This window comes from Piliocolobus tephrosceles, unplaced genomic scaffold (assembly GCF_002776525.5).
Source record: "Piliocolobus tephrosceles isolate RC106 unplaced genomic scaffold, ASM277652v3 unscaffolded_40, whole genome shotgun sequence".
In the NCBI taxonomy this organism is placed as follows: domain Eukaryota; kingdom Metazoa; phylum Chordata; class Mammalia; order Primates; family Cercopithecidae; genus Piliocolobus; species Piliocolobus tephrosceles.
In genome coordinates, this window is record NW_022324309.1 from 1538718 (window position 1) to 1564062 (window position 25345).

Here is a 25345-nt window from a genome sequence, read left to right on the forward strand (position 1 = left end):
TGTTTCAGCACAAGTCGCAATTTTAAAACTAAAATTGGATTATAATCATCTTTGCTTGCTGTGAACACAAAAAAGCTTATCTTTTCCAATCAGTTAAATGTATCATATTAAGCACGTTGCCAAATATCTTCACAAGCTTTATAGCTATAGTCCCCCATTCAAGGGCCTCTACTCCATTCCAAAAGTTCAAGTTGTTCCATTAGGAGTAGAGAATGAGGTTTTCCACTCAGCAAGGCCACCACCTCAGCAGTAAGCGGTCTCCCTCAGATCAGTATTAGTAGTTATATGTATAGGGCATCAGCATTTCAAAGGTGGTAGCAAAAGTGACTTGACCGAGTAGAACCTTGAAAGTCATTCACATCCTCTTCACATTATCTTGCAGAATTGAGTCAGAGACAACAAAAAAAGTAAGATGTCTCATATTAACATTTCAGCAACCTTCTAGTCCTCCTCTTTTCTCCCAAGGAACCCAACTCTTGAATATGCTGCCAAGAAGCAATGGGTATATAAGTTAGTCCCTCTCAGAGAACCCAATTCTTGAATATACTGCCAAGAAGTAATGGCATATAAGTTAGCATTGCTGCTTCTGGTGGACAGAGAAGGGCCAGTGAGGCAGTCTTTCTCCCTAACTAGGGGTTAAGATCTAGCTCACTCACCCAACTAAAAACAAGAAAAATGTACCTAGAAGGTGCTGGTAACAGAGAATTTATTTAGTGTATTAAAATAAATAGAAAATTGTTTTCATGTATCTAAAATAAATGGTAATTTGAAAAACGTCAGTTCTCCAAAGGACTGAAACCTAGATTTAAATTACTTCATTCTAACTGAATTTAGGTGAATTTCTCCTAACCTTTATCCTTGTCTATCCCACTGCCCAAAACAAAGAATATATTATCAGGAGGAAAAGCACACAACATCCAGAGCCTCGAGTCATCTCTAAAATTTGGAATACACAATGTCTAGCATTCAACCAAAAATAAATAAATATATTGAAAGGTAAGAATTTACTGAAAACCATAAAAACCAAGGAAAAAAACAGGGAACATAAATAGAACCAAGAAGTTTAATGGAATTAACAAAAATGATTCTAAATTGTGATTAATATGTTCAAAAAATAAAAGGTTCAAAAAATAAAAGGACAATATAGATAACTTTTTAAAAAAATGTAAAACTTTAAAATTAATGAATATAAATTTTTGATAAATGAAAAATAACATGTTTCAAGCCTTGGAAGACAGATGAACATCCAGATATATGAAGAAGCTCAACAATCTCCAGAGTCAACCCAAAGAGGTCCCTTTATAATTACTGTCAAAAACCAAAATGATATTAAAAGCAGCAAGATAAAAATATCATGCTACATATAAGGGAATCTCCATTAAACTATCAGCAGATTTCTCAGTAGAAATCCTGCAGGCCAGGAGAGAATAGAATGATATATTCAAAGTGCTGATGCACAGAAAACTGTCAGCCAAAAATGCTATATACAGCAAAGTTGGCCTTCAGAAAAAAAGAAGAAATAAAGCCTTTTCCAGACAAGCAAAACTTTAGGGAATTCTTCACCACTAGAGCTGCTCTGTAAGAAATGCTTAAGGGAGTTTTTCAACTAGAAAAAAATAACATTACTAACATGAAAACATATAAAAGTACAAAATTCACTGGTAAAGGTAGATATATAATCAAATCCAGAATACCCCGATACTACTATTGCACTCTGCAAAAGATAGGTATTTATAACTCTAGGATGAAAGTTAAAATTCACAACAGTCAAAATAATGATAGCTACAATAAATTATCAAGAAATATGTAAGCTAAAAGGATGTCAATTGTGACATCAAAAAATACTAACTGGTTGTACCCAACTCAGAAAGGTAAAAAAGAAATATATATAGTATGTATGTATACTATATATATACACACACACACAAATATACATATAGTATGTGTATATATACACGTATATATACACATACTACATATATATACACACATACTACATATATATATATACACATACTACATATATATATATACACATACTACATATATATATACACACACACACACACATGCACCCATTGTTGGGAGGGTAGAAGTCTAGAGTTTTGTATGCAACTGAATTTGTTATTAGTATAAAATAGTCTGTTATAACTGTAAGATGTTTTATGTAAGCCTTGTGGTAACCACAAAGCAAAATACTAAAGCAGATAAACAAATAATAAAGATAAAAGAATACAAATTTAGCACTAAAGGAAATCACTAAATCACAAAGACAAACAGGAGAGGAAAAAAAGAACAAATAAGCTATAAAACAATCAGAAAACAATTAACAAAATGGCAGTAGTAAGTCCCTGGCATATCAGTAATTGCTCTGAATGTCAACAGATTAAATTGTTCAATTAAAACACAGAGTGGCTGAACGGATTAAAAAACAAAGCTCTACTATTCACAATAGCAAAGATATGGAATCAGTCTTGATACCTATCAGTGGTGAATTGGATAAAGAAAATGTGGTATATATACACCATAGAATACTATGCAGCCATAAAAACGAATGAAATTGGCCAGGCACAGTGGCTCACACATGTAATCCCAGCACTTTGAGAGGCCAAGGTGGGCAGATCACCTGAGGTCAGAATTTCAAGACCAGCCTGGCCAACATGGTGAAACGCTGTGTCTACTAAAAATACAAACATTAGGCAGGCTTGGTGGTGGGCACCTGTAATTCCATCTACTGGGGAAGCTGAGGCAGGAGAATTGCTTGAACCCAGGAGGTGGAGGTTTGTGAGATGAGACGGTGCCACTACACCAGCCTGGGTGACAGAGCAAGACTGCCTCAGAAACAAACAAACAATGAAACTATGTCCTTTGCAGCAATCTGGAATCAGTTGAAGGCCATTATCCTAAGTAAATTAATGTAGGAACAGAAAACCAAATGCCACATGTTCTCAGTTATAAGTGGGAGCTAAACACTGAGTATACATGGACGCAAAAAAGGGAACAATAGAAACCAGGGTATACTTGAGGGTGGAGGATGGGAGGAGGGTGAAGATTGAAAAACTACCTATCAGGTACTATGCTCACTACTTGAGTGATGAATTCATTTGTGCTCCAAACCCCAGTGACATGCAATTTACCCATGTAATAAAACTGCACATGTACCCCCTGAAGCTAAAATAAAAGCTGCAAGGAGAAAAAGAAAATAGACTCTCACTATGTGCTGCCCACAAGAGACATACTTTCACCTTAAGAATGCACATAGGCTTTCATCCCTTAAAGGGGATGAAAGAAGATATTCCATGCAAATAATAGCCAACAGAGGACAGGAAGAATACTTATTCCAGACAGAAAAAACTTAACTCAAAAATTTTCACAAGAGACAAAGAAAGTCATTATTAAGGAGCTCAAGTCATTAAGAAGACATAGCAATTGTAAATATATGTTCTCTCAACGTTGGAACACCTAAACCTATAAAGCAAATATTAATTAATCAACATGAGGGTAAAAAATAAATACCAAAGCAATAATAGTAGGAGACTTCAATACCCCTCTTTCAAAAACGGAAAGACCAACCAGGAAGAAATTAATTAGAAAATATTGGAATTGATCTGTGCTTTAGACAAAATGAACCTAATAGATAAATATAGAACTTGTTATACAGTAGCACCAGTGTACGCATTCTTCTCTAGTACATATAGATCATTCTCCAGAATAGATCATATGGTAGGCCACAAAATATGTCTTAACAAATTAAAAAAAAAAATGAAATCATATCAAGTATTGTTTCTGATCACAATGGTATGACGCTAGAAACCAATAACAAGAGAAACTTTGGAAACTAAAACACATGCAGATTAAACAACATATTCCTCATCAATCAAGGAGTCAATAGAGAAACTAAAAAGGAAATTTAAAAATTTCTAGAGACAAATGAAAATGAAAACACAACCAGCCAAAAGCTATGGGACAGAGCAAAAGCAGTACTCAGAAGGAAGTTTATAGCAATGTTGACATGCCTATTTCAAAAACGAACAAAGGTCTCAGATAACTGAATGTTGCACCTCAAGGAACAAGAAAAACAGGAACAAACTGAAACCAAAATTAGTAGACACAAAGAAATAACGATGGTTAGAGAAGACATAAACAAAATAGAGACGTAAAAAATACAAAAGATCAATGAAACAAAGAGTTTGTTTGAAAAGGTAAACAAAATCAACAAGCCCCGAGTCTGCCTAAGAAGAAAAGAGAAAAGACTCAAATAAATAAAATTTCAGATGACTGTTGTTGGTGTATTGGAATACTAGTGATTTTTGTATGTTGATTTTGTATCCTGAAACTTTGCTGAAATTGCTTATCAGCTTAATTTTTGGGCTAAGACTATGGGTTGTCTAGATATAGAATCATGACATCTGCAAAAAGGGATAATTTGACTTCCTCTCTTCCTATTTGAATGCTCTTTATTTCTTTCTCTTACCTGATTTCTCTGGCCAGGACTTCCAATACTATGTTGGATACAAGTGGTGAGAGAAGGCATCCTTGTTGCCAGTTTTCAAGGGTAATCAATGTCATTAAAATGGCCATAGTGCCCAAAGCAATTTATAGATTCAATGCTATTCTTATCAAATTACCCATGACTTTCTTCATAGAACTAGAAAGAAACTATTTTAAAATTCATATGGAACCAAAAAGAAGCTGAATAGCCAAGGCAATCCTAAGCAAAAAGAACAGAGCTGGAGGTATCACACTACCTGACTTCAAAGTATATTACAGGGCTACAGTAACCAAAACAGCATAAGACTGGTACAAAACCAGAAACAATGACCAATAAAACAGAATAGAGAGCTCAAAAATAAGGCCACACATCTACAACCATCTGATCTTCAACAAAGGTGACAAAAACAAACAATGAGAAAAGGACTCCCTGTTTAATAAATGGTACTGGGATAACTGGCTAGCTATGCAGAAGATTAAAACTGGATCGCTTCCTTACACTATGTAAAATGGTGTAAATAAACTCAAAGTGGATTAAAGAATGAAATGTAAAACTCAAAATTATAAAAACCCTGGAAGATGATCTAGGCAAAACCATTCTGGACATGGGAACTGGCAAAGATTTCATGATGAAGAACCAAAAACAATCGCAACAAATGGGATCTAATTAAAGTAAAGAGCTTCTGCACAGCAAAAGAAACTATCAACAGAGTAAACAATCTACAGAATGGGAGAAAGTATTTGCAAACTATGCATCTGACAAAAGTCTAATATCTAGCTTCCATAAAAACTTAAATTTACAAGAAAAAACAAACAACCCCCTTAAAAACTGGGCAAAGGACGTGAACAGACACTTTTCAAATGAAGACATACATGCAGTCAACAAGCATATGAAAACAAATTGAACATCACTGATCATTAGAGAAATGCAAATCAAAACCACAGTGAGATACCATCTCACACCAGTCAGAATGGATATTACTAAAAAGTCAAAAAATAACAGATGTTGGTGAGGTTTTGGAGAAAAAGGAATGCTTATACACTGTTGGTGGGAGTATAAATCAGTTCAACCCTTGTGGAAAGCAGTGTGGCAATTCCTCAAAGAGCTGAAAACAGAACTACTCCTCAACCCAGCAATCCCATTACTGGGTATATAGCTAAAGGAATATAAAATGTTCTATCATAAGGACACACGTACATGCACATAGTGTTGTAAAGAGTGCTCATTGGAGCACTATTGTAAATAGCAGAGACATGGACACAACCTAAATGCCTATAAATGATACACTGGATAAAGAACATGTGGTACACCATGGAATACTACAAAGCCATAAAAAAGAATGACATCATGTATTTTGCAGGAACATGGATAGAGCTAGAAGACATTATCCTTAGAACATTACTGCAGGAACAGAAAACCAAATACTGAATGCTCTCCCTTATAAGCAGGAGCTAAATGATGAGGACATATGGACACACAGAGGGGAACAACACACATTGGGGCCTTTCTGAGGGTGAAGGGAGAGGAGCAGAAAAAAATAACTATTGAGTACTAGGCTTAATACCCTGGTAATGAAATAACCTGTACATCCACCCCTCGTGACACAAGTTTACCTAAGAACAAACCTGCACATGTACCCCTGAACCTAAAAGGTTTTTTTTTAAGTATGTATTAGCTTCTGCAACAATATTGCATAGTATATCACCCACAACTCAAACAAACACACACAGATGAAAAAGGAGACATTACAACTGATACCACAGAAATACAAAGGATCATAAGAGAGCATTATGAACAATGATATGCCAATAAATTGGAAAACCTAGAAGAAATGGACAAATTCCTGGACAATTACAACCTACCAAGATTGAACTAGAAAAAAATAAACAATCTGAATAGACGAATCAATAACAAGCAGCGAGATTGAATCAGTAATAAAAAGTCTCCCATCAAAGAAAAGCCCAGGACCTGATGGTTTCACTACTGAACTCTACCAAACATTTAAAGAAGAGTTAACACCAATTCTTCTCAAACTATTCCATAATATCAAGGAGGAGGAAATTCTTCCAAACTAATTATATGGGGCCAGTGTTAATGTGATACCAAAATCAGACAAGGACATAACAAAAAATGTAAGCTTCAGGCCAATATCCCTAAAGAATATAGATGCAAAAATTTTCAACAAAATACTAGAAAACCAAATTTAACAGCATATTTAAAAGAGCATTCACCATAATAAATGGGATTCATTCCAGGGGTGCAAGGATGGTTCAACATATGCAAATTAATAAACATAATTTATCACATTAACAGAATGAGGGACAAAAACCATGTGATTATTCCAATGGAAACAGATAAAAAGTATTTGACAAATTCAACATCACTTTATGATAAAAACTTTCATCAAATTAGGCATAGAGGGTACATACGTCAACATAATAAAAGCCATATATGACAAACCAACAGCTAACATCATACTAATCATGGAAAATTGAAAGCTTTTTCTCTAAGATGTAGAACAAGAAAAGGATGCTACTATTCAACACAGTACTGGATGTTCTAGTCAGTGTAACTTGGCAAAAAAAGGAAAACAAAGGCATCCAAATTGGAAAGCAGGAAGTCAAACTGTCCTTGTTTGCAGATGATAAAATCTTATGTATAGAAAACCCTAAAGACTCCATAAAAACACTGTTAGAACTGATAAACAAATTTAGTAAAGTTGCAGAATACAAAATCAACATACAAAAATTAGTAGTATTTATATATGCCAACAGTGAACAATCCGAAAAAAAAAAATCCCATTTCCAATAGCCACAATAAAAATAAGGTGCATAAGAATAAATTTAACCAAGGAAATGAAAGATCTCTACACTAAAAACTGTAAAACATTGATGAAAAACATTGAAGAAAACAAAAACAAATGTAAAGATATTCCCATGTTCATGGATTGAAAGAATTTATATTTTAAAATGCCCATACTACCCAAAGCAATCTACCAATTCAGGGCAATCCTTATCAAAAAAAAAAAAAAAAAAAAAGACAAGCTTCACAGAAATAGAAAAGAAAATCCTAAAACTACTATGAAATCACAAAAGACCTCAAATCATCACACAATCTTTAGCAAAAACAACAAAACTGGAGGCATCACACTACCTGACTTCAAAACATACCACAAAGCTATAGTAACCAAAACAGCATGGTACTGGCATAACAGCAGACATATAAACCAATAGAACAGAAAAGCAAGCCCAGAAAGAAATCCATACATCTATATCCAACCAGTTTTGGAGAAAAGTGTCAAGAACAAACACTAAGGGAAGAAGAGTCTCTTCAATAAATGATGCTGGGAAAATTGGGTATCTACATTCAGAAGAATAAAACTAGACCCCCTATTTCTCATCATATAAAAAAATAAACTCAAAATGGATTAAACACTTAAATGGAAGACCTAAAACTATGAAACTACTAGAAGAAAAAAAAAAAAAACATAGGGGAAATGCTTCGTAACATTGAAACATTGACCTGGTTAAGAATTTTTTGGATAAGAACTCAAAAGCACAAGCACAAAACCCAAAAATAGACAAATGGAATTATATCAAACTAAAAAGCTTCTGCACAGCAAAACAAACAAGCAAACAAAAAATCAATTGAGTGAAGAAACAACAGAATGGGAGAAAGTATTTGCAAACCATACATCTCACAAGGAAGTAATACCCAGAATACACGAGAAAGTTAAATAACTCAATAACAAAACAATAAATAATACAATAAAAAATGGGCCATACTCAAATCAAATCTAATAGCTTTAAAATGCATATATTGCTAAAGAGAAACACAGGAAAATAATTACCTAAGCACTATTGCAAGAAGTTATGAAAAGAAAGGTTAACTAAGCTCTCAATAAAGTAAAATAAAGAATATAGTAAAGGTAAGATTATAAATTAAGAAAATAGAAAATGATACAAAATAGGGATGATCACCAAAGTTGAACTGATTTTTTTAGATGACTAATAAAATTGATCAATTGCAGGTAAAACAGATTAAGAAAAAACAGAAGGCATACCCGAACAACATCAGGAAAAAGAGAAATCACTACAGAATCTATTAAAGAGTTAATAAGATTATTACTAAAAAAAATATTGTGACAATAAAGTTTACAACTTAGATGAAATATAAATTCCTAGAAAATAAGCATACCAAAATCGACAGAAGAAAAATAAAAGTCTGAACATTCTTAAGTTTTTAAATAAAATGTAATCTATAATTGTAAAACTCACCCTTAAAATCAAGCAAAAAAGAAACAAACAAAAATGCTACCAACCCAAATCGTTTTGCTAACGAATTGTATCAAGTAGAACTAACAGTAATCTCACGTAAAATGTTCCTGAGACCAAAAATAAGGAAATACTCTCTAACTTGTTTTAAGGCCAACATAACCTTAATATCCAAACCTGACAAATACCTGATAATAAAATAAAGTTATAGATTAAACTCTCCAATGAACATAGAAGTTAATAATCCTAAACAAGATAAATTTATGTACAAACTCAATAAAATAATGTGGAGATATACACATATATATTATATTATATATTATATTATATATATTATATTATATATATATACATCAAAAAACATGTCAAAAATCTTTATAGTAGAATTATTAGTAAAAGCCCCAAAAAGAAAACAACCCCAAATGTCTACCAATGGTAAAATAGATTAAGAAATTTTGGTATATTCCTTAGCAACCTGAACTTAGTCATAAATAAATGGCTAACATACAACCAAGTTGGATTTATCCTAAGAATGTGAAGTTAGTTTGATATTGGAAAACCAATTGACAAAATTCACATATTAACAGAGAAAAGGAAAAAATATCTTCTCAATGAATACAGAAAATGCATTTGATAAATGTACATAATATCCACATCATCCAGGCCATAATCCAGAATTATTCAATCTATGAAAACCAGAAGACTATGATCAATTCTCAAAGGAAAAGACAACCAATAAAGTCCAACCGCAAATTGACCCAGAAAGTTGGAAGTATGAGATAAAGATTGTAAAGTGGTTTTTATAACTATGTTCCATGCAATAACGAAAAATACACTCATAATTAATGAAAAGATAGAAAGTCTCTGCAGAGAAAGAGAAAATACCGAAATGAAATTTTTAAAAAGGAACCCAACAGAAATTCTAGAACTAAAAATAGAACATCGGAAATTAAAAATGCACAGAAAAGTCTGATTAGCAGCATAGAGAATATGAAGACATTTTTGAATAAAGGACAACTAAGAGAATCTGTCACCAGCAAACCTGTACTATAAGAAGTGATAAATTAAGTTATTCAGTCTTCAGGGAAATGATGCCAAAGGGAAATGAATGAAGAACATCAAAAATGGTAAACATCTTGGTAAATATATTATTGCATTTTTTATACACATACAGTTTGGCCACTTAAACATTTACCATTATAAAATTTTAGAAGTGGAGAAACTGTTATGTATTCATGGCTGGGCACAGTGGCTCACGCCTGTAATCTCAGCACTTTGGGAGGCCGAGGCAGGTGGATCACGAGGTCAGGAGTTCAAGACTAGCCTGGTCAACATGGTGAAACCCCATCTCTACTAAAAACTACAAAAATTAGCCAGGCGTGGTGACATGCACCTGTGGTCCCAGCTACTTGGGAGGCTGAGGCAGGAAGAATTGCTTGAACCTGGGAGGTGGAGGTTGCAGTGAGCCACGACTGCATCACTACACTCTAGCCTGGGCGACAGGGTGAGACTCTGTCTCAAAAAATAATAAAACAAAATAAAATAAAATAAGATTATATGTTCATTACAACCACCTCACATTACAGATGAAATATCTGAGGCTCAGAAAGGAAGTGAGTGCCCTGCTCAAGGCCATAAAGCAAGTTGATGTCTCCAGCAAAGCCTGGCATTTGTACTGTCCTTCTCCTGCTTCTTTAATCCCTCAGCATCAACTCCAGACACATTGCAGATCCAGTACTGACTGCATCAGCAACACGTCCTTAACTTCTCTGTATTTGTTTTATAATGTGTAAAACGGATATAATGATGGTACTTACCTAATATGGTTTTCATGAGTACTTAAAATTAAAATATATTTAGTACTTTGAACACTTCCTGCACATAGTAGGTGCAATATGTCTAACTATGACAGTGTCTGCTGCCTGCATTTTGTCAGGCCTGCTACATCTCCATGTTGACATATTCCAATAGGAAAAAGAAAGGGTCAAAATGGAATACTGTTTGAAAGAAAAGAAGATCAGAGACTGGAAATTTCATTTATTCTTGCCCCACTAACTATTGTTCTATTTTAATGTGAGAGCTTATGAGGGAAGATGTAGATGAAAAGAGCAAGAGCCATTCTTTATATTGAAATCATTGGCAGAGGCAGACATTTTGAAATAAAAATAAAGCAGGAAGGCTATGAATGCTTAGGATAAAAACTGAAAAAAGAAAAATTTTCTTTGATAAACAAAATGGAATTTAGATAACATGGTATTTCATTAGTTAATCACTGATCACAGAAGAAAAATACATGACCTCAACATAAGCTATCACTTAACCATTAGTGACCAGAACCCAATAAAACGTTCTATATTTCTAATTTTTCAGATCTAGTTATTATGGTACAATAAGAGTGCCCCAATATGAACTGACATAGATGGCAAATAATTAAAAATAAAGCATGTTTTATCTCACACATGGTGAACATTCTTAATAAAATACCTGTAATGGGAAAGAGATGTAATTGGAATTAAGCATGAAGGCAGTGATATCATCATATCCCCCAGGAGAGAAGTAAGCAGAACATGTCAAATAAAACAGTATCAGTAAGTATTTCAGGAAAGGGCTGGCATTTCATTTTACAACAGATTTCTTAGGTACAGAAGACCAGAACATTCACAGAATTACCCCATGATTCTATTCAAAGACACAGAGTTGTTACTGATATTACCAGTCTGCTTACCATTTCTTCAACATAAGGGTAAAGCATGTCTCCAAAGCATTCTGTAGCTTCAATTGGGAGCTGTGCTGGCAAATTGTCAATGGAACACATCAGGATCCCCGAGCCTTCAACACTAAGAGAAGCAATGTGGTTTATTCAGAAGCACAAAACATTATTTGTAAGTTCTGACTTTTCCAGATGTCTGCTTCGTTATATTTTCATTATCATTTGTAATTTTGTATAAAAGTACATGCAAAAATAAACAAAACTTTAAAAACCAAACGTTTTCCTTCTTCAGCAACCCGTCTCCCATTTAAATATGTGTGTGTGTGTGTGTGTGTGTATTCAAATTTGCATGGTTTTTTTTTTTTTTACCTAATCTTAGTATATTTGAGTGTATCTCTCCAAATTTTCATAGCTTCATAAAGATGTAAAATATTAAGCATTTTAGAGTAGTATATCTATGTAACTAAGTGATGAATATCATCTAACTTTAGCAAACTCACCTGTCATGAATAATATGCTGGTCTGCATCATACATGCAAAAGGGACGCTCTATTGTTGTACACTCAGTCATAAACTCTATAGACCCTCCTGTGTCAGCTGAAATGTCACATATTGCCACAAGTCTGAAAATAACATCAATACTTAGATGAGAGGATGAAATTCTGAAGTCTCCAACAAGACTTAAAAAAAGGAGTTCAGAACAATTTTCAACATGGATCCTAAATATTTTCCAGGCTTTTGGGGTCTTTTTCCTATAGCTCATTCTTCAGGACTCTGCATTGTTCTGTGATACAGAGAATCTTCCCAGTATGAGTTTTAGTCTCCACAAAAAAAAAAAAAAAAAAAAAAAAAAAAAGGAAGAAAGAAAAGAAAAAAGGAAATAAAAGCAGAACATTGCTTTCCTAAAAAAATCATTAACAGACTAAAGTTAACATAGTTAGCTATCTCTAAATAACTCAGAAAGGTTCAGTTATGCTACCTCCACCCTGCTTAGTACTGTATAGTTTTACATGTGGTTACACAGAAATCTCTAGAATGATGAACAAAAGTCTCAGTCCAGCATTCAAAAGGTTGACTATAATTTTTCTGCCCAATCTCCAATTACCACTTGCATACATGAACCAATGCAGAGCTAGACTGACACATTCAGCACCCTAAATATGCTTTGGTAGCTACATGTTTATTAAGCACCAATCCTTTCACTTGGAATTCTTGTTCTCCTCATTCTTCCCTTTAAGCTTTGCTGAGCTCAATGCTTCTGCTTTCTTCTAAACCCCAGTGATGTTGTTGCTCCTAGCATTCCCTTGGCATTTACTTGATGCCAGTTACATGCCTAGAAAAGCAAACATATCTTTTACTCTTCCACAAATATTTAGTCATTAATTCATTCAATATTTAATAATTATTTCAATGCCTATTATGTATCAGGCAACACACTAGGTGCTTATGGCCAAGAGAAACAGACCCCCTATCCTTAAGGAGATTAAGTTCTAAGAAGAGGGAGAAAAATCATAAACACGAGAAAACAAATGAGGAATTTCAAAACAAAAAACAGAGTAACAGACTAGAGATAGAGATGAGAATGGAGGAGTAAGAGAAGACTTCTCTGAGGAAATAGTTTGAGAGCGGCATGGGGCATCACAGAAGGCAAAAGAAGAGTGTTTCAACAACTGGGGATGGGCTGAGCATGGTGGCTCATACCTATAATCCCAGCACCTTGGGAGGCCAAGGCAGAAGGTCTGCTTGGGACCCAGAGATTTAGACCAGCCTGGGAAACATAACAAGACCCCATCTCTGAAAATAAATACATACAATACAATTTTTTTAAAAAGAAGGAAGGATGGTTAACAGTGTCGACTACTGCCAAGAGGTCAAGAAAGATAAGGCAGAGAAGTAGTCATTAGAAATCAAGTCCTGTGATATGTGGGGACATTACATTCTTTGATCCTCTAATAATGGAAGCAGCTGGTCAAAACTACCATTGTTGCTGAAGTAGAGTCCTTACTTGTGTGGTAATGAAGGGCAGCCTTCCACACCAGCAGCTGAGAACTTGCCTGGAGCCAGGAGACTCTGAGCATCTTGGCGAGTTAGGAGGCGAGGAGTGTTTTGTTCCCAGTAGATTCCATTAATTAAGCAGGTTGTATAGGGTGCAATCTGTAATGCAAGTTCCAGGTTTAAGAAAATAGAAAAATAACCTATTTTAATATAGTATACTGAAAGAGAGCTATCAGGAAAGTCTATGAGAAATAATTAAATGTAACTTCTAATTGATTTTCTTATTGCCCATGTCAGTGTCCATCTTTTGAGGCAAAGATAATAAATAGCCACCCAGATTTCAATGTAGAATTACCCCATGACAGAGCAATATATGACTATAAATACATTATTGGCTGAGCCCAGTGGCTCACGCCTGTAATCCCAGCACTTTGGGAGGCCGAGGCGGGCGGATCACGAGGTCAGGAGATCAAGACCATCCTGGTTAACATGGTGAAACCCCATCTCTACTAAAAATACAAAAAATTAGCCAGGCATGGTGGCGGGCACCTGTAGTCCTAGCTACTCAGGAGGCTGAGGCAGGAGAATGACGTGAACCCAGGAGGCGGAGCTTGCAGTGAGCTGAGATTGTGCCACTGAACTCCAGCTTGGGAGACAGACAGACTTCATCTCAAAAAAAAAAAAAAAAAAAAAAAAAAATTCATTATTATGTTCATTCTATAATGTATTGCATGCCAAAGAAAAATGAAAGAACAAAAACAAAATAAAACAAACCAAAACAAACAAAAAACAGTGGACCTAAAATTATATTTCCAGCTCTACTAACGGTAGGGTATGACCTAAATTATGCTACCTCAACTTCCCTGGGCTCTATCTTTCTTACCTACCAGATGGGGATAATACACACCCCATTCCTCAAAGGAATGCTGTGAAGATTAAATCGGATAACATCTGTAAGCTCTATGGAGCAATATGCTACATACATGCATACATGGCAACTAGGTCAGTATCAGTTTTAGGATGCGTCCAATCACCAATACTTCTGTGATTGGGGAAATGAAAAGGAATAAAGATTTCTTAGATTCAAAATTTTTCAGTTTGAAACTACGTTCATAATTTTTCTTCTTCAAACATTTCAAGCAGAAGGTAAGAGTTCTCTCTAACATGCCCTGCATGATATAAGGACTAAACTTCATACCAGAATATGAAAATGCTATGTTGGTCAAACATATTTAAAATTATTTAAAGCATTCTTTTTCACAATAAATGCAAGCCTTTTTTGTTTTATCTATTTTTTGGTTTGTTAGTTTATCTGGGGGAAGATTGTCACATGGCCAATGACTATAGAACAAACAAATATATTTTATTTCTTTTAAGATAAAGCCAGTGTGTCCCATTGAAGGATTTGATTTGTAAGTATAATAGCTTTTTCTTTTTCTTTCTTTCTTTTTTTTTTTTTTTTGAGACGGAGTCTCGCTCTGTCGCCCAGGCTGGAGTGCAGTGGCCGGATCTCAGCTCACTGCAAGCTCCGCCTCCCGGGTTCATGCTATTCTCCTGCCTCAGCCTCCAGAGTAGCTGGGACTACAGGCGCCCACCACCTCGCCCCGCTAGTTTTTTTGTATTTTTTAGTAGAGACGGGGTTTCACTGCGTTAGCCAGTATGGTCTCCATCTCCTGACCTCGTGATCCGCCCGCCTCGGCCTCCCAAAGTGCTGGGATTACAGGCTTGAGCCACCGCGCCCGGCCATATAATAGCTTTTTCATACAGTGGGGATGGTCTGCACTTATGTAGGCACACTATTTCACCCTCACCCCCTGTAAACAATGGCATGCATTTCAGGATTGCTGTTTGAGATTATGGTTGTAATTTGTGGCCGTGTTCAGACCAAACGTCATAGGCATTGTGCTCTGCCCACAGTGCTAACTAGTCCAGGATAAACATAGAAAACAGTAACCCACAGGAAATGGCTTAGAGCTATTGGTCACATGCAGACCTGAAGCAGAAATGGAGACAGTGAAACAAAGAGTATATCCACAGAAACCACCAAAAGCACGAAGCAAGACTACTCCAAATATCCCTCAAAGATGATAGCTCCAAAGGCCAACTCATAGTACCCAAAGGACTCACAACAGGAAAACCGAAAGCCAATGTACAATTTATAATTTCTGTCCTTGAAAATTGCCTACCTACACTGTATCATAAGCAACCAACTTAAAAGCTGAACATGATACTCACATCAATATTAAAACGACTTATGTAGCGCTCAGGATGTTTGTCATACTCTGCAGGATCATACACACCATCTGTTTTCCTGACAAGATGATGATGACGACTTAACACCGTCCCATAGACTTTTCTGAGATCTTGCAAAGGAGAAAGAAATTAGTAAAGTGGGTGACAAATAATGAAAATTTATGGTGATAAAATATAACACAGACTGTTAAAAACATTAAAAGTTAGTCATCCCCTGTCCCTTACCTCCAGTTTGGGAAACTTCTTTTAATTCATGGGGCTCCACATATTCACAAGGTAGTTCATTAAAGATTGCTTGGGCTCCCTACAAATAACACATGAGTAAAAATCCAAACATCAATAGAAAAAGAACCAACATGGTTTTCTGCAAGGATCTGATCATTTTCCCAACAATTATACAGCTCCATTTGCCTTCCCTACAACCAGGACTGCAACACAGAAATATAGATGAGCTGCTTACAACAAGCCTACTAGCTAGTTTTCATTCCTGTTTGAACAGCACACTTAGAAGGGGATTTAATTTTTTTCTTTTTTACTTAAGCTACTCAGAGTATCAATAGGAGTGTTTAGAAATGAGGGCAAAAATATTTCCATTTATTTTAGATCCATTGCAGAAATTATTCCAGATGGGGAAACTATATTCCCTACAAAAGAAATAATCGGATGCTTACCTCACAATTTAATATGAATGATATCCTATTTGTAAAATATTTTCTTTGAAGAAGGAATTATTTTACAATTACAAGTTTCTATAGGCGGTTACAAACACATTCTTAAAACCACCAGAGAAGGAAGAAATTATGAATTCCAGTCTTAAATGAATTTTCCTAACATCTTTTTGCAAAACTCCAAGTAGTCTTAAAAAATGGACATCCTGAGGTCACTTTCAAACTTATGGACATTTTGGTGATAGAGGTAAAACAGATCACCCTCAGAACAGACCTTTACACTATTAACAATGAATTATCTTATTTATTTATTTATCTATTTATTTATTTTATTTTATTTTATTTTGAGATGGAGTCTCGCTCTGTCACCCAGGCTGGAGTGCAGTGGTGTAATCTCGGCTCACTGCAAACTTTGCCTCCCGGGTTCAAGCGATTCTCCTGCCTCAGCCTCTTTAGTAGCTGGGATTATGGGCGTGCACCACCAGGCCTGGCTAATTTTTGTATTTTTGGTGTAGACGGTGTTTTACCATATTGGCCAGTTGGCCTCAAACTCCTGACCTCAGGTGATCCGCCTGCCTCAGCCTCCCAAAGTACTGGGATTATAGGCGTGAGCCACCATGCCTGGCCAAATTATCTTTTAAAAAAGGAAAAAGAAAGGAAGAAAAAGTATTCCAAGACTCAGATAGCTAGCAATAAACTAAAAACTGTATGTGTGTATGTATGTGTGTATAGATATACACACATATACACTTACATATACACACACACACATGCACACACATATATATACGCACCCACATACATACACACACACACACACATATTTAGATCATTACTACTTTTCACTATGAGAAAAATACGTTGGTAAGAAAAGTGCCAAAAAAAGAATCTTCATTCAGTCCATTTGAAATACCCACAAAATGCCTGCCCACATCATTTGGGTTAGTTTCACAGTTTTGGATTGTTTTACAAAAGGAAGTCAGGTAAAACTTACCTTAGAAACATTACCAGTTCCTGTGAACACAAATGTTAAGGGACCTATTGACTTAGGCATCAAACCCAAAGATATTTCATAGCCAGCATCACGAACAGCTTGCACAGCCTGACTGCTATTCCTGTAGTTATGAGCCATGCCAATGTGCTGAAAACAAACATACACAACTCAAGTTAGTCCATCAGCTCAGCATTTTTTTATTCTTAAGGTGTGAGATGTGTTTTCAAAAAAATAAGCAAAATAAACATCTCTCACCATAAAAGGTGTGTGATGTCCCAAAGCAAGGAGCCTTAAACCCATTCCATGTAAAATGTTGATCATCCCTGTTACAGAATCAGACCAATAGAAACACTGTTAGTTGGGAAGAATTTAAGCTGTTCTCTCTGCCCGTTCTCCAACCTGTGTGGTGCCCTGCAGAAGCACAGATCACAGCATCTCAGATTTAGAAGAGGCCTCAGTAGATCTTATCCATCCTCTCAACTTTCTGCCATCAAATGCACTAAGCCAAATGCATCCCCACCTATTCTTTCCACCTTCAATCCTGATAAAATAGGATGAATGTTCCTCTTCTTATCTAAGGCTCCACATTGGCTCCAGATCCCACCCCTTCCTGCCTCCCAAGGAATTTATTACTGAGTTACTCTCTTCACTATGCTTCCCTATTGCTTCATTCTTATAAGCATTTAAACATGTTCCTATGCCTCCCATACCAAAAGCAAATGAACAAACAAAAACAGTCACCGTTAGCCCTAAGGCTCCCATCATCTATTTATTGACCTAAATAGCTAAACGCAGCGGACACATTGTAGATCAGGTCAGAAGTACTCGGCAATACAGACCTCTTCTTTGTTGAAACAAAGAGTGCCCCTCAGCATCCCAACTTGAAATTTTTAATTCTACCTTTCTGTAGGATCCTCTTCCTGTGGCAACTCCTTTTATATTATTCACCCTCAGGATTATGTCCTGGGCTCTATTCTCTTCCATATCTACATTTGTCCCTTAGGAAATCTCATCTAGTCCTAAATTGCAAGTACTATCTATATACAGATGACTTCAAGTCTGTCTCTCCAAAATAGATCTTTCTTTTGATTTCAAAACTTAGCCAGCCACCTTCTTATGTCTGTCTCAATTTGGATGTTCTTCAGAAAGCGAAAATTCAGCATGCCTGTAGCAAAGACCTCAGGATCGATTCTTTCCTTATTATTTTTAGGAAAGAACTTTCCATGCTCCTCCATTCCCCGTCCTCACCCCGGACACACATCCCTACCAAATTTTCTTTTATCATTTTCAAAAGTCAACTTATAAAGAAATAGTTTATATACAACATAATGCACCCATTTAAAATGTATAGTTTGGTAACTGTTAACAAATACACACATCTGTGTTATTACCACCATGATCAAGACACAGAGTATTTCACCAACTCCTGGTCTCCACAACTACTGATCTTTCTCTCTGTATAGATTAGGCACTTCTAAACTTACATATAAATGAAATTTTAAGCAGTAGCCTCTCAGTGTATGCAGGCAGTTGGTTCTAAGACCCCTGTATATGTCAAAATCTGGGCATAATCAAGTCCCACAGTCAGTCCTGTGACACCTGCCTGTATGAAAAGGTGGTCCTCCCGTAAAGGTGGATTTTGCATCCAGTGAATATAAGCGGACTCATGCAGTTCAAACTCATGTTGTTCAAGGGTCAATTGTACTCTTTTACAATGTGTCGGCTTTCACTCAGCACCATGTTTTTGAGATTCATACATATTTTGTGTGTATCAGTATAGTCTTTTATTGCTGAAGAATTGCCCATTTCCATTTCAGTTGATTTCTCTGCTCATCATTTGGGTTGTTTCCAGGCTATTATAAATGGAGTTGCTGTAAAAAAATTCTTTGTATAAAATATTGTATTTCTCTTAATAAATGCCTATTAGTGGAATTTATTTTGTACCTTGATACTTAAGTTTTCAATTTCTTCTTGAGCTGATTTTGGTAATTTGTACTTTTTGAAAATTTATCTAGTTCATGAGGGTTGCCAAATTCATTGACCTATTCATAATATTCCTTTATCATCTTAATATTTGTAAGATATAGTGATGACCTCCTCGTATTCCTTCTTAGTAAATACAGTCTTCTCTCTTTTTCTGTCAGTCTACCTAAATGTTAATCAATTTTACTGATATTTTTCAGAGAACCAGGTTTTGGTTTCATTGATTTTCTCTATTCTTTTCCTGTTTTAGTTTCATTTATTTTCCCTGTATGTTTATTTTTTTTTTCTACTTGCTTTTGATTTAATTTCTCTGATTTTCTAGCTTCTTAGAGTAGAAGCACAAATTATTAATTTAAAAACTGTCTTCTCTAATAAAAGAATTAAATGCTGTAAATTTCTTTCTAATTGCTACTTTATACCCCACACATTTTGATAAGCTATACTTTAAATTTTTATTCTATTAAAAAATCTTCTAATTTTCCTGTGATTTTTTCTTAACCAATCAGTTATTCAAAATTACATTGAATATCTCCCAAATTTTTGGAAATTTTCCAAATATCTTTCTATAAAAACTTCTAGGTCAATTATATTACAATCAGAATACATACTGTATAATTTCAAACTTTTAAATTTATCAAAAATTGTTTTGTGACTCACTGTATAGGCTATCTAGGAGTTTTTAGGCCATTAGTGTAACTATTGATATAGTTAAATTTAAAGCTATCATGTTGCTGTTTGTTTTCTTGTTTCATTTGTACTTTTTTAAATGCCATTTTTTCTTGTATTTTTGCTTGAACTGTGATTTCTTAGTATGAAATTTTACTCCCATTATTGGCTTATTAGTTTTAGAGCCTTGTTTTATTTTTAGTGATTTTTCTAGGTTACCATATACATCTTTATCTTATTATAGTCAACTATCAAGTAATATTATACTACTTCAAGTATAATAAAAGAATCTTACAAAAGTATGATTCTATTCCTCTTCACCTGTCCATCACTATTGGTGGCATAAGTTTTATTTTTACCTGTGCTATGAATATCACAATACATTGTTTTGTTTGAAACTATCAATCATCTTTTAAATGCTTTTTTGTTTTTGAGACAGTTAACTCACTTTGTCACCCAGGCTGGAGTGTAGTGGCATGAACACAGTTCATTGCAGCCTCAACCTCCCAGACTCAAGCAATCCTCCCCCCTCAGCCTCCTAAGCAGCTGGGATGACAGGCGCGCACCACCAAACCCAGCTACTCTTGCATGTTTTTGTAGAGATGGGACTTCACCATGTTGCCCAGGCTGGTCTCAAACTCCTAAGTTCAAGCAATCAGCCTGCCCTGGACTCCCATAGTGCTGAGATTACTGGCATGAGCGACTGTGTCCAGACCTAAAGAAAAGTTTTTAAATAAGATATGATTTTTTTATGTTTGTTTATATTCTACCATTTGTAGCATTCTTTATTCCTCTAATTCAATCCATATTTTCAACTGACTTCATTTTCCTTCTGCTTGAGAAATTTTTTAAATACTTCTATGCCAGTGAATTTTATCAGCTTTCATTTAATCAGAAAATCTGTGTTTAATCTTCATTTTCTAGAAAGATGTCCAGGAAGATATTGAAAAGGTCTTGTATTTGGAAAGATGTTGTAATATGCATAAAATTATAATTTGGTTTGTTTTCTTTTAGCACTTTAAAGATGTTGCTCCATTTTCTGCTAGCTTAAACTGTTACTGATTAGAAGTTTGATGTTTATCTTAGTTTTTCTATGTATATGGTTCCTTTTTCTCGTTATCTTTAATGTTTTTTTTTTTTTTGAGACAGAGTCTAGCTCTGTCGCCCAGGCTGGAGTGCAGTGGCCGGATCTCAGCTCACTGCAAGCTCCACCTCCCAGGTTTACGCCATTCTCCTGCCTCAGCCTCCCGAGTAGCTGGGACTACAGGCGGCTGCCACCTCGCCCGGCTAGTTTTTTGTATTTTTTTTAGTAGAGACGGGGTTTCCCGTGTTAGCCAGGATGGTCTCGATCTCCTGACCTCGTGATCCGCCCGTCTCGGCCTCCCAAAGTGCTGGGATTACAGGCTTGAGCCACCGCGCCCGGCCTATTTTTAATGTTTTTATCATTGTTTTTTAGCAAGACAATTATGATGGTTCTACTGTCATTTTCTTTGTAATTTTTTATTTCTGTTTTTGACTTGGGGTTTATTGAACTTCACTTATCTGTATATTTATAATTTTTATCAAGATATGGGAATGTTCTAGTCATTATTTCTTTCCTTTCTTCCTTCCTCATTGCAGTAGAAATTAAATAAAATGAAGCATAAAAAGAGAAAAAGACTGAGGGAAAAAGCAGAATTTAAGTGACAGGTGGTGATCAAATGGTCTAATATGTGTGTATTTGGAGTCCCAGAAGAAAGAGAGGAAGGTGAAAGGAAAACAAGCCTTAAGAGAATCAATGTAATCCACAAACATTTGCCTATTAGAACAAAGCCCAATGCTACTGAAAGGAAAACAACAAAATCTGACAATAAACAATATAAAATGAAAAATGTCTGGCATTCAGTAAAAAATTATGAATTTTGCAATGGAACATTAACCTGGAGATAACCAACAATAGAAACAAACCCAGAAACAAGAAATGACAGAGATGCTGGTCAATGTGCTCAAGGATTAAATGAACACACAAACAAAATGAGGAGTAGAGGAAATCAATCTATCTACCATGTATCTATCAATCAATAGACACTACAGAAGAAAATCTATATATGCTCTTGAATCCTTTGCTTATGTATAGATTCTCCTTTGTGGTGACTATTGGTTGATAGATGGAGGGACTGATTTCCTCTATTTCTCTCCTCATTTTGTTTATGTTTTCATTTAAAACTTGAATATACTGAATATTTATTATAGCTGTTTTAATCTACTTGTCTGCTAATTGCAGCTCTCTCAAAATAGACATTAGTCTCATTTTTAAGCTTTTATAGGAATGAATTTAGAGTAGGCTTTATTAAGAGCTGGTTTAGCCACACACTTCAGGGCTTCCCTGAAAGCCTTATATATTCAGTGAAGTCTCTCTACTCTGGCTGATGGGACAAACTCTGAGAACAGTTTTCCATACAGTTCTCTGGCAATTGTTCTTTTCCACAAATTGTTCCTAAGCTAGTCTCACGAATTTTCATCCTCCACTCAGCAAGACCTCTAAGCATATTTCTGGAACACTATTTCTGCATAGCTCCCTACTCTTTGGTACCATGTGTTGTCAATTCCAGCCAACTCAAGCTCCCCAACTCCTATCTCCTCAGTTCAGTGAGTTCACCAGGCTTTGTGTCACTTTTTTATATTCATACCATCTGAAAATTTCTCCAGACAGAAAGCCAGGGTAAACACAGAACTCACCTCATCTATTTTCCATCTATCGAGGATCACAAGTCTATACTGCCTGTTGTCCAATGTCTGATAACATTGTTTTCTATATCTCATCCAATTTTTCTAGTTGGCTAATGACAGGATAGTAAGTCTGAACTCAGTTAATCCTTCATGAATGGAGAGCACATAGTTTTCACAGCAGACATAGTTGCCCAGCTATAGATTACATTTCTCAGTCAATTTTGACCAATGGGTATAAGCAGAAATAACATGTTCAGATTCTGGGTCACATCCTTACAAAGGAAGCTAATTGCCTCTACTTCCTTTCTCCCCTTTCTACTGACTGGAAAATAGCAACCTGAAGGGTCACCTTAGAAATGAAAGTCAAGTGTTGACAATAGCAAAGCTTTCCTCTCATTCCACCATCCCTTGATTTCTCACTTCTGGACTTCCAGCTTATGTAAGCTCTGTTTTGTGGAGTCTCCATTATAGCAATTTAGTTTGTAATCTACTAATATATTGTCCTATACAGAACTCATTTACTGTCTTCCCCCAAATTCTTCCTCCATTCCTGTGGGTACTGAAAGAACTGAATCACTGTCCGAGTTGGTGACCTGTATGTCATCGTTGAAGTGTCTCCCTCACTGCCCTCACACCTACATCCAGTCACCACATCCTGTGAATTCCACCTTCTAAATACTTATAAGAACCACATAGAGTTCTCTCCCAATACACTCTAATTATACTGAACTTATTTCTATTCCTCAAAACTATTATTTTTCCCCTCTTCACTTTAAGCTTTGCACACTTGTACTGTCCTCCCTTACTTCCTTGAATAGTTTTTCATCATTCTTCAGATCTCATCTTCAAAGGCACTTTTTAAAAGAACGTTTTTGCAACAGCCAAGTTCAAATACCTTTCTTTTCTTTTTCTTTTTCTTTTTTTTTTTTCTGAGATGGAGTCTTGCTCTGTCTCCCAGGCTGGAGTACAATGGTGTGATCTCAGCTTACTGCAACCTCCACCTCCTAGGTTCAAGCTATTCTCCTGCCTCAGCCTCTTGAGTAGCTGGGATTACAGGTACCCACCACCACGCCCAGCTGATTTGTGTATTTTTAGTAGAAACGAGGTTTCACCTTGTTGGCCAGGCTGGTCTTGAACTCTGGACCTCAGGTGATCCACCCTCCTCGGCCTCCTGAAGTGCTGGGATTCCAGGTGTGAGTCACCGCACCCAGCCTCAAACATCTTTCTTATAGCAATTAACACTAGCATTGTATTCGTGTTTACTAGCCTGAATGCTTCTTTAAGAACATGAACTACATCCTGTTCACGGATGTGGTCCTACTTCTGAATATGGTGACTTCTAAATAAATCACCTAATTCTGATGTATTAATTCTGTCTAGGTAAATAAAACCCTCATCTGGATGAGTCCTGAAAGGCCCTAGGAATCATAGTCATCAGAGGTCTCTCTACTACTGCTTTTGTACTAAGAAATTTAACTTTCTTTTAGTTTAATAGAGCTGATTTGTGTGTTGGGTGAGGAAAGGCATGAGGTGAGAGAAAAAAGCAATGAATTGTTTTTGTTGTTGTTGTTGTTTGTTTGTTTTTAAAGACAGAGTTTTGCTCTGTCGTCCAAACTGGAGTGCAGTGGCGTGATCTCGGCTCACTGCAAACTCTGCCTCCTGGATTCAAGCAATTCTCATGCCTCAACCTCCCGAGTAGCTGAGATTATAGACATGCACCACCAACGGCTAATTTTTGTCTTTTTAGTAGAGACGGGGTTTCACCATGTTGGCCAGGCTGGTCTCAAACTCCTGACCGCCTCATCCACCGAAAGTGCTGGGATTACAGGCATGAGCCACTGTTCCCTGCCTGAATGGGTTTAAGTGAAAGAAATTTTTGAATTTCAAATTTTGGCTTAGATTTCTTTATTATTTAAGAAGCAGGTGGATTTGAGTATAATATTAATAATAAGCAGAATGACATAAGCCATAATAAGGAATCTTCTACTTTTATATAACAAGGTCAAATAAATAATGCCAAAGTCATGATCTTCCTTATTAGACCTGCAAGAAGTCTGATCTGAAACAGAGCTATAACATATTGTGGTGTTTCTTAACCAAACAAAGTTCAAAGAATTAACTTGACAAAATTCCTGCCCCTGGACCTTTTTTCCCTTTCTGTTTTTCCCTATCTTTTCCTTCCCTATGTCTCATTATCAAACTGATATCTCCTTCTAGCATTTTGAAAGGAACTGCCTAAAAACCAGAGCCTATTTGTAGTTGTTATCCTTCTCCCTGCTTTTTCTTTTGAATTTTTGCAGTAAAATATTTTTAACCATGTATCTTCATACTTTATTCCACTTGTATTCATCATCCTTCAGCATACCTTCATTTTAATTTTTTCCATGGAAATAAACACTCCTATCCCCTCGCCACAGAAAAGAGAAAACTCACAGTTATTCCCCAAGCCAATTTAGAAACTGGGTGATGTAAGCCCTGGCGTACTTACCTGCCACACCAGCCCACTGTCCAAATGCCACTACCCGTACTCCTCTATGATCCACCATTTTCTCATAATCAATAAGGCGAATTTCCTGAAAGAGGGATTAAAAATTTTTCAAC

The 25345-nt window shown here is 35.8% G+C and overlaps 1 protein-coding gene across 1 annotated transcript in view; it reads right to left on the bottom strand.

The window, feature by feature from the left end:
- LOC113219515 (alpha-aminoadipic semialdehyde synthase, mitochondrial-like) overlaps window positions 1–25345 on the bottom strand; it is a 69131-nt gene that overhangs the window by 26467 nt on the left and 17319 nt on the right. Inside the window, exons 4-11 of the mRNA XM_026454324.1 lie at window positions 25233–25317; window positions 17642–17709; window positions 17387–17533; window positions 15950–16028; window positions 15707–15834; window positions 13482–13630; window positions 11977–12099; window positions 11492–11603 (exon numbers count right to left, since the gene is read on the bottom strand). Coding sequence (XP_026310109.1) covers window positions 11492–11603; window positions 11977–12099; window positions 13482–13630; window positions 15707–15834; window positions 15950–16028; window positions 17387–17533; window positions 17642–17709; window positions 25233–25317 — 891 coding nt within the window. The remainder of the gene's footprint in view (window positions 1–11491; window positions 11604–11976; window positions 12100–13481; window positions 13631–15706; window positions 15835–15949; window positions 16029–17386; window positions 17534–17641; window positions 17710–25232; window positions 25318–25345) is intronic.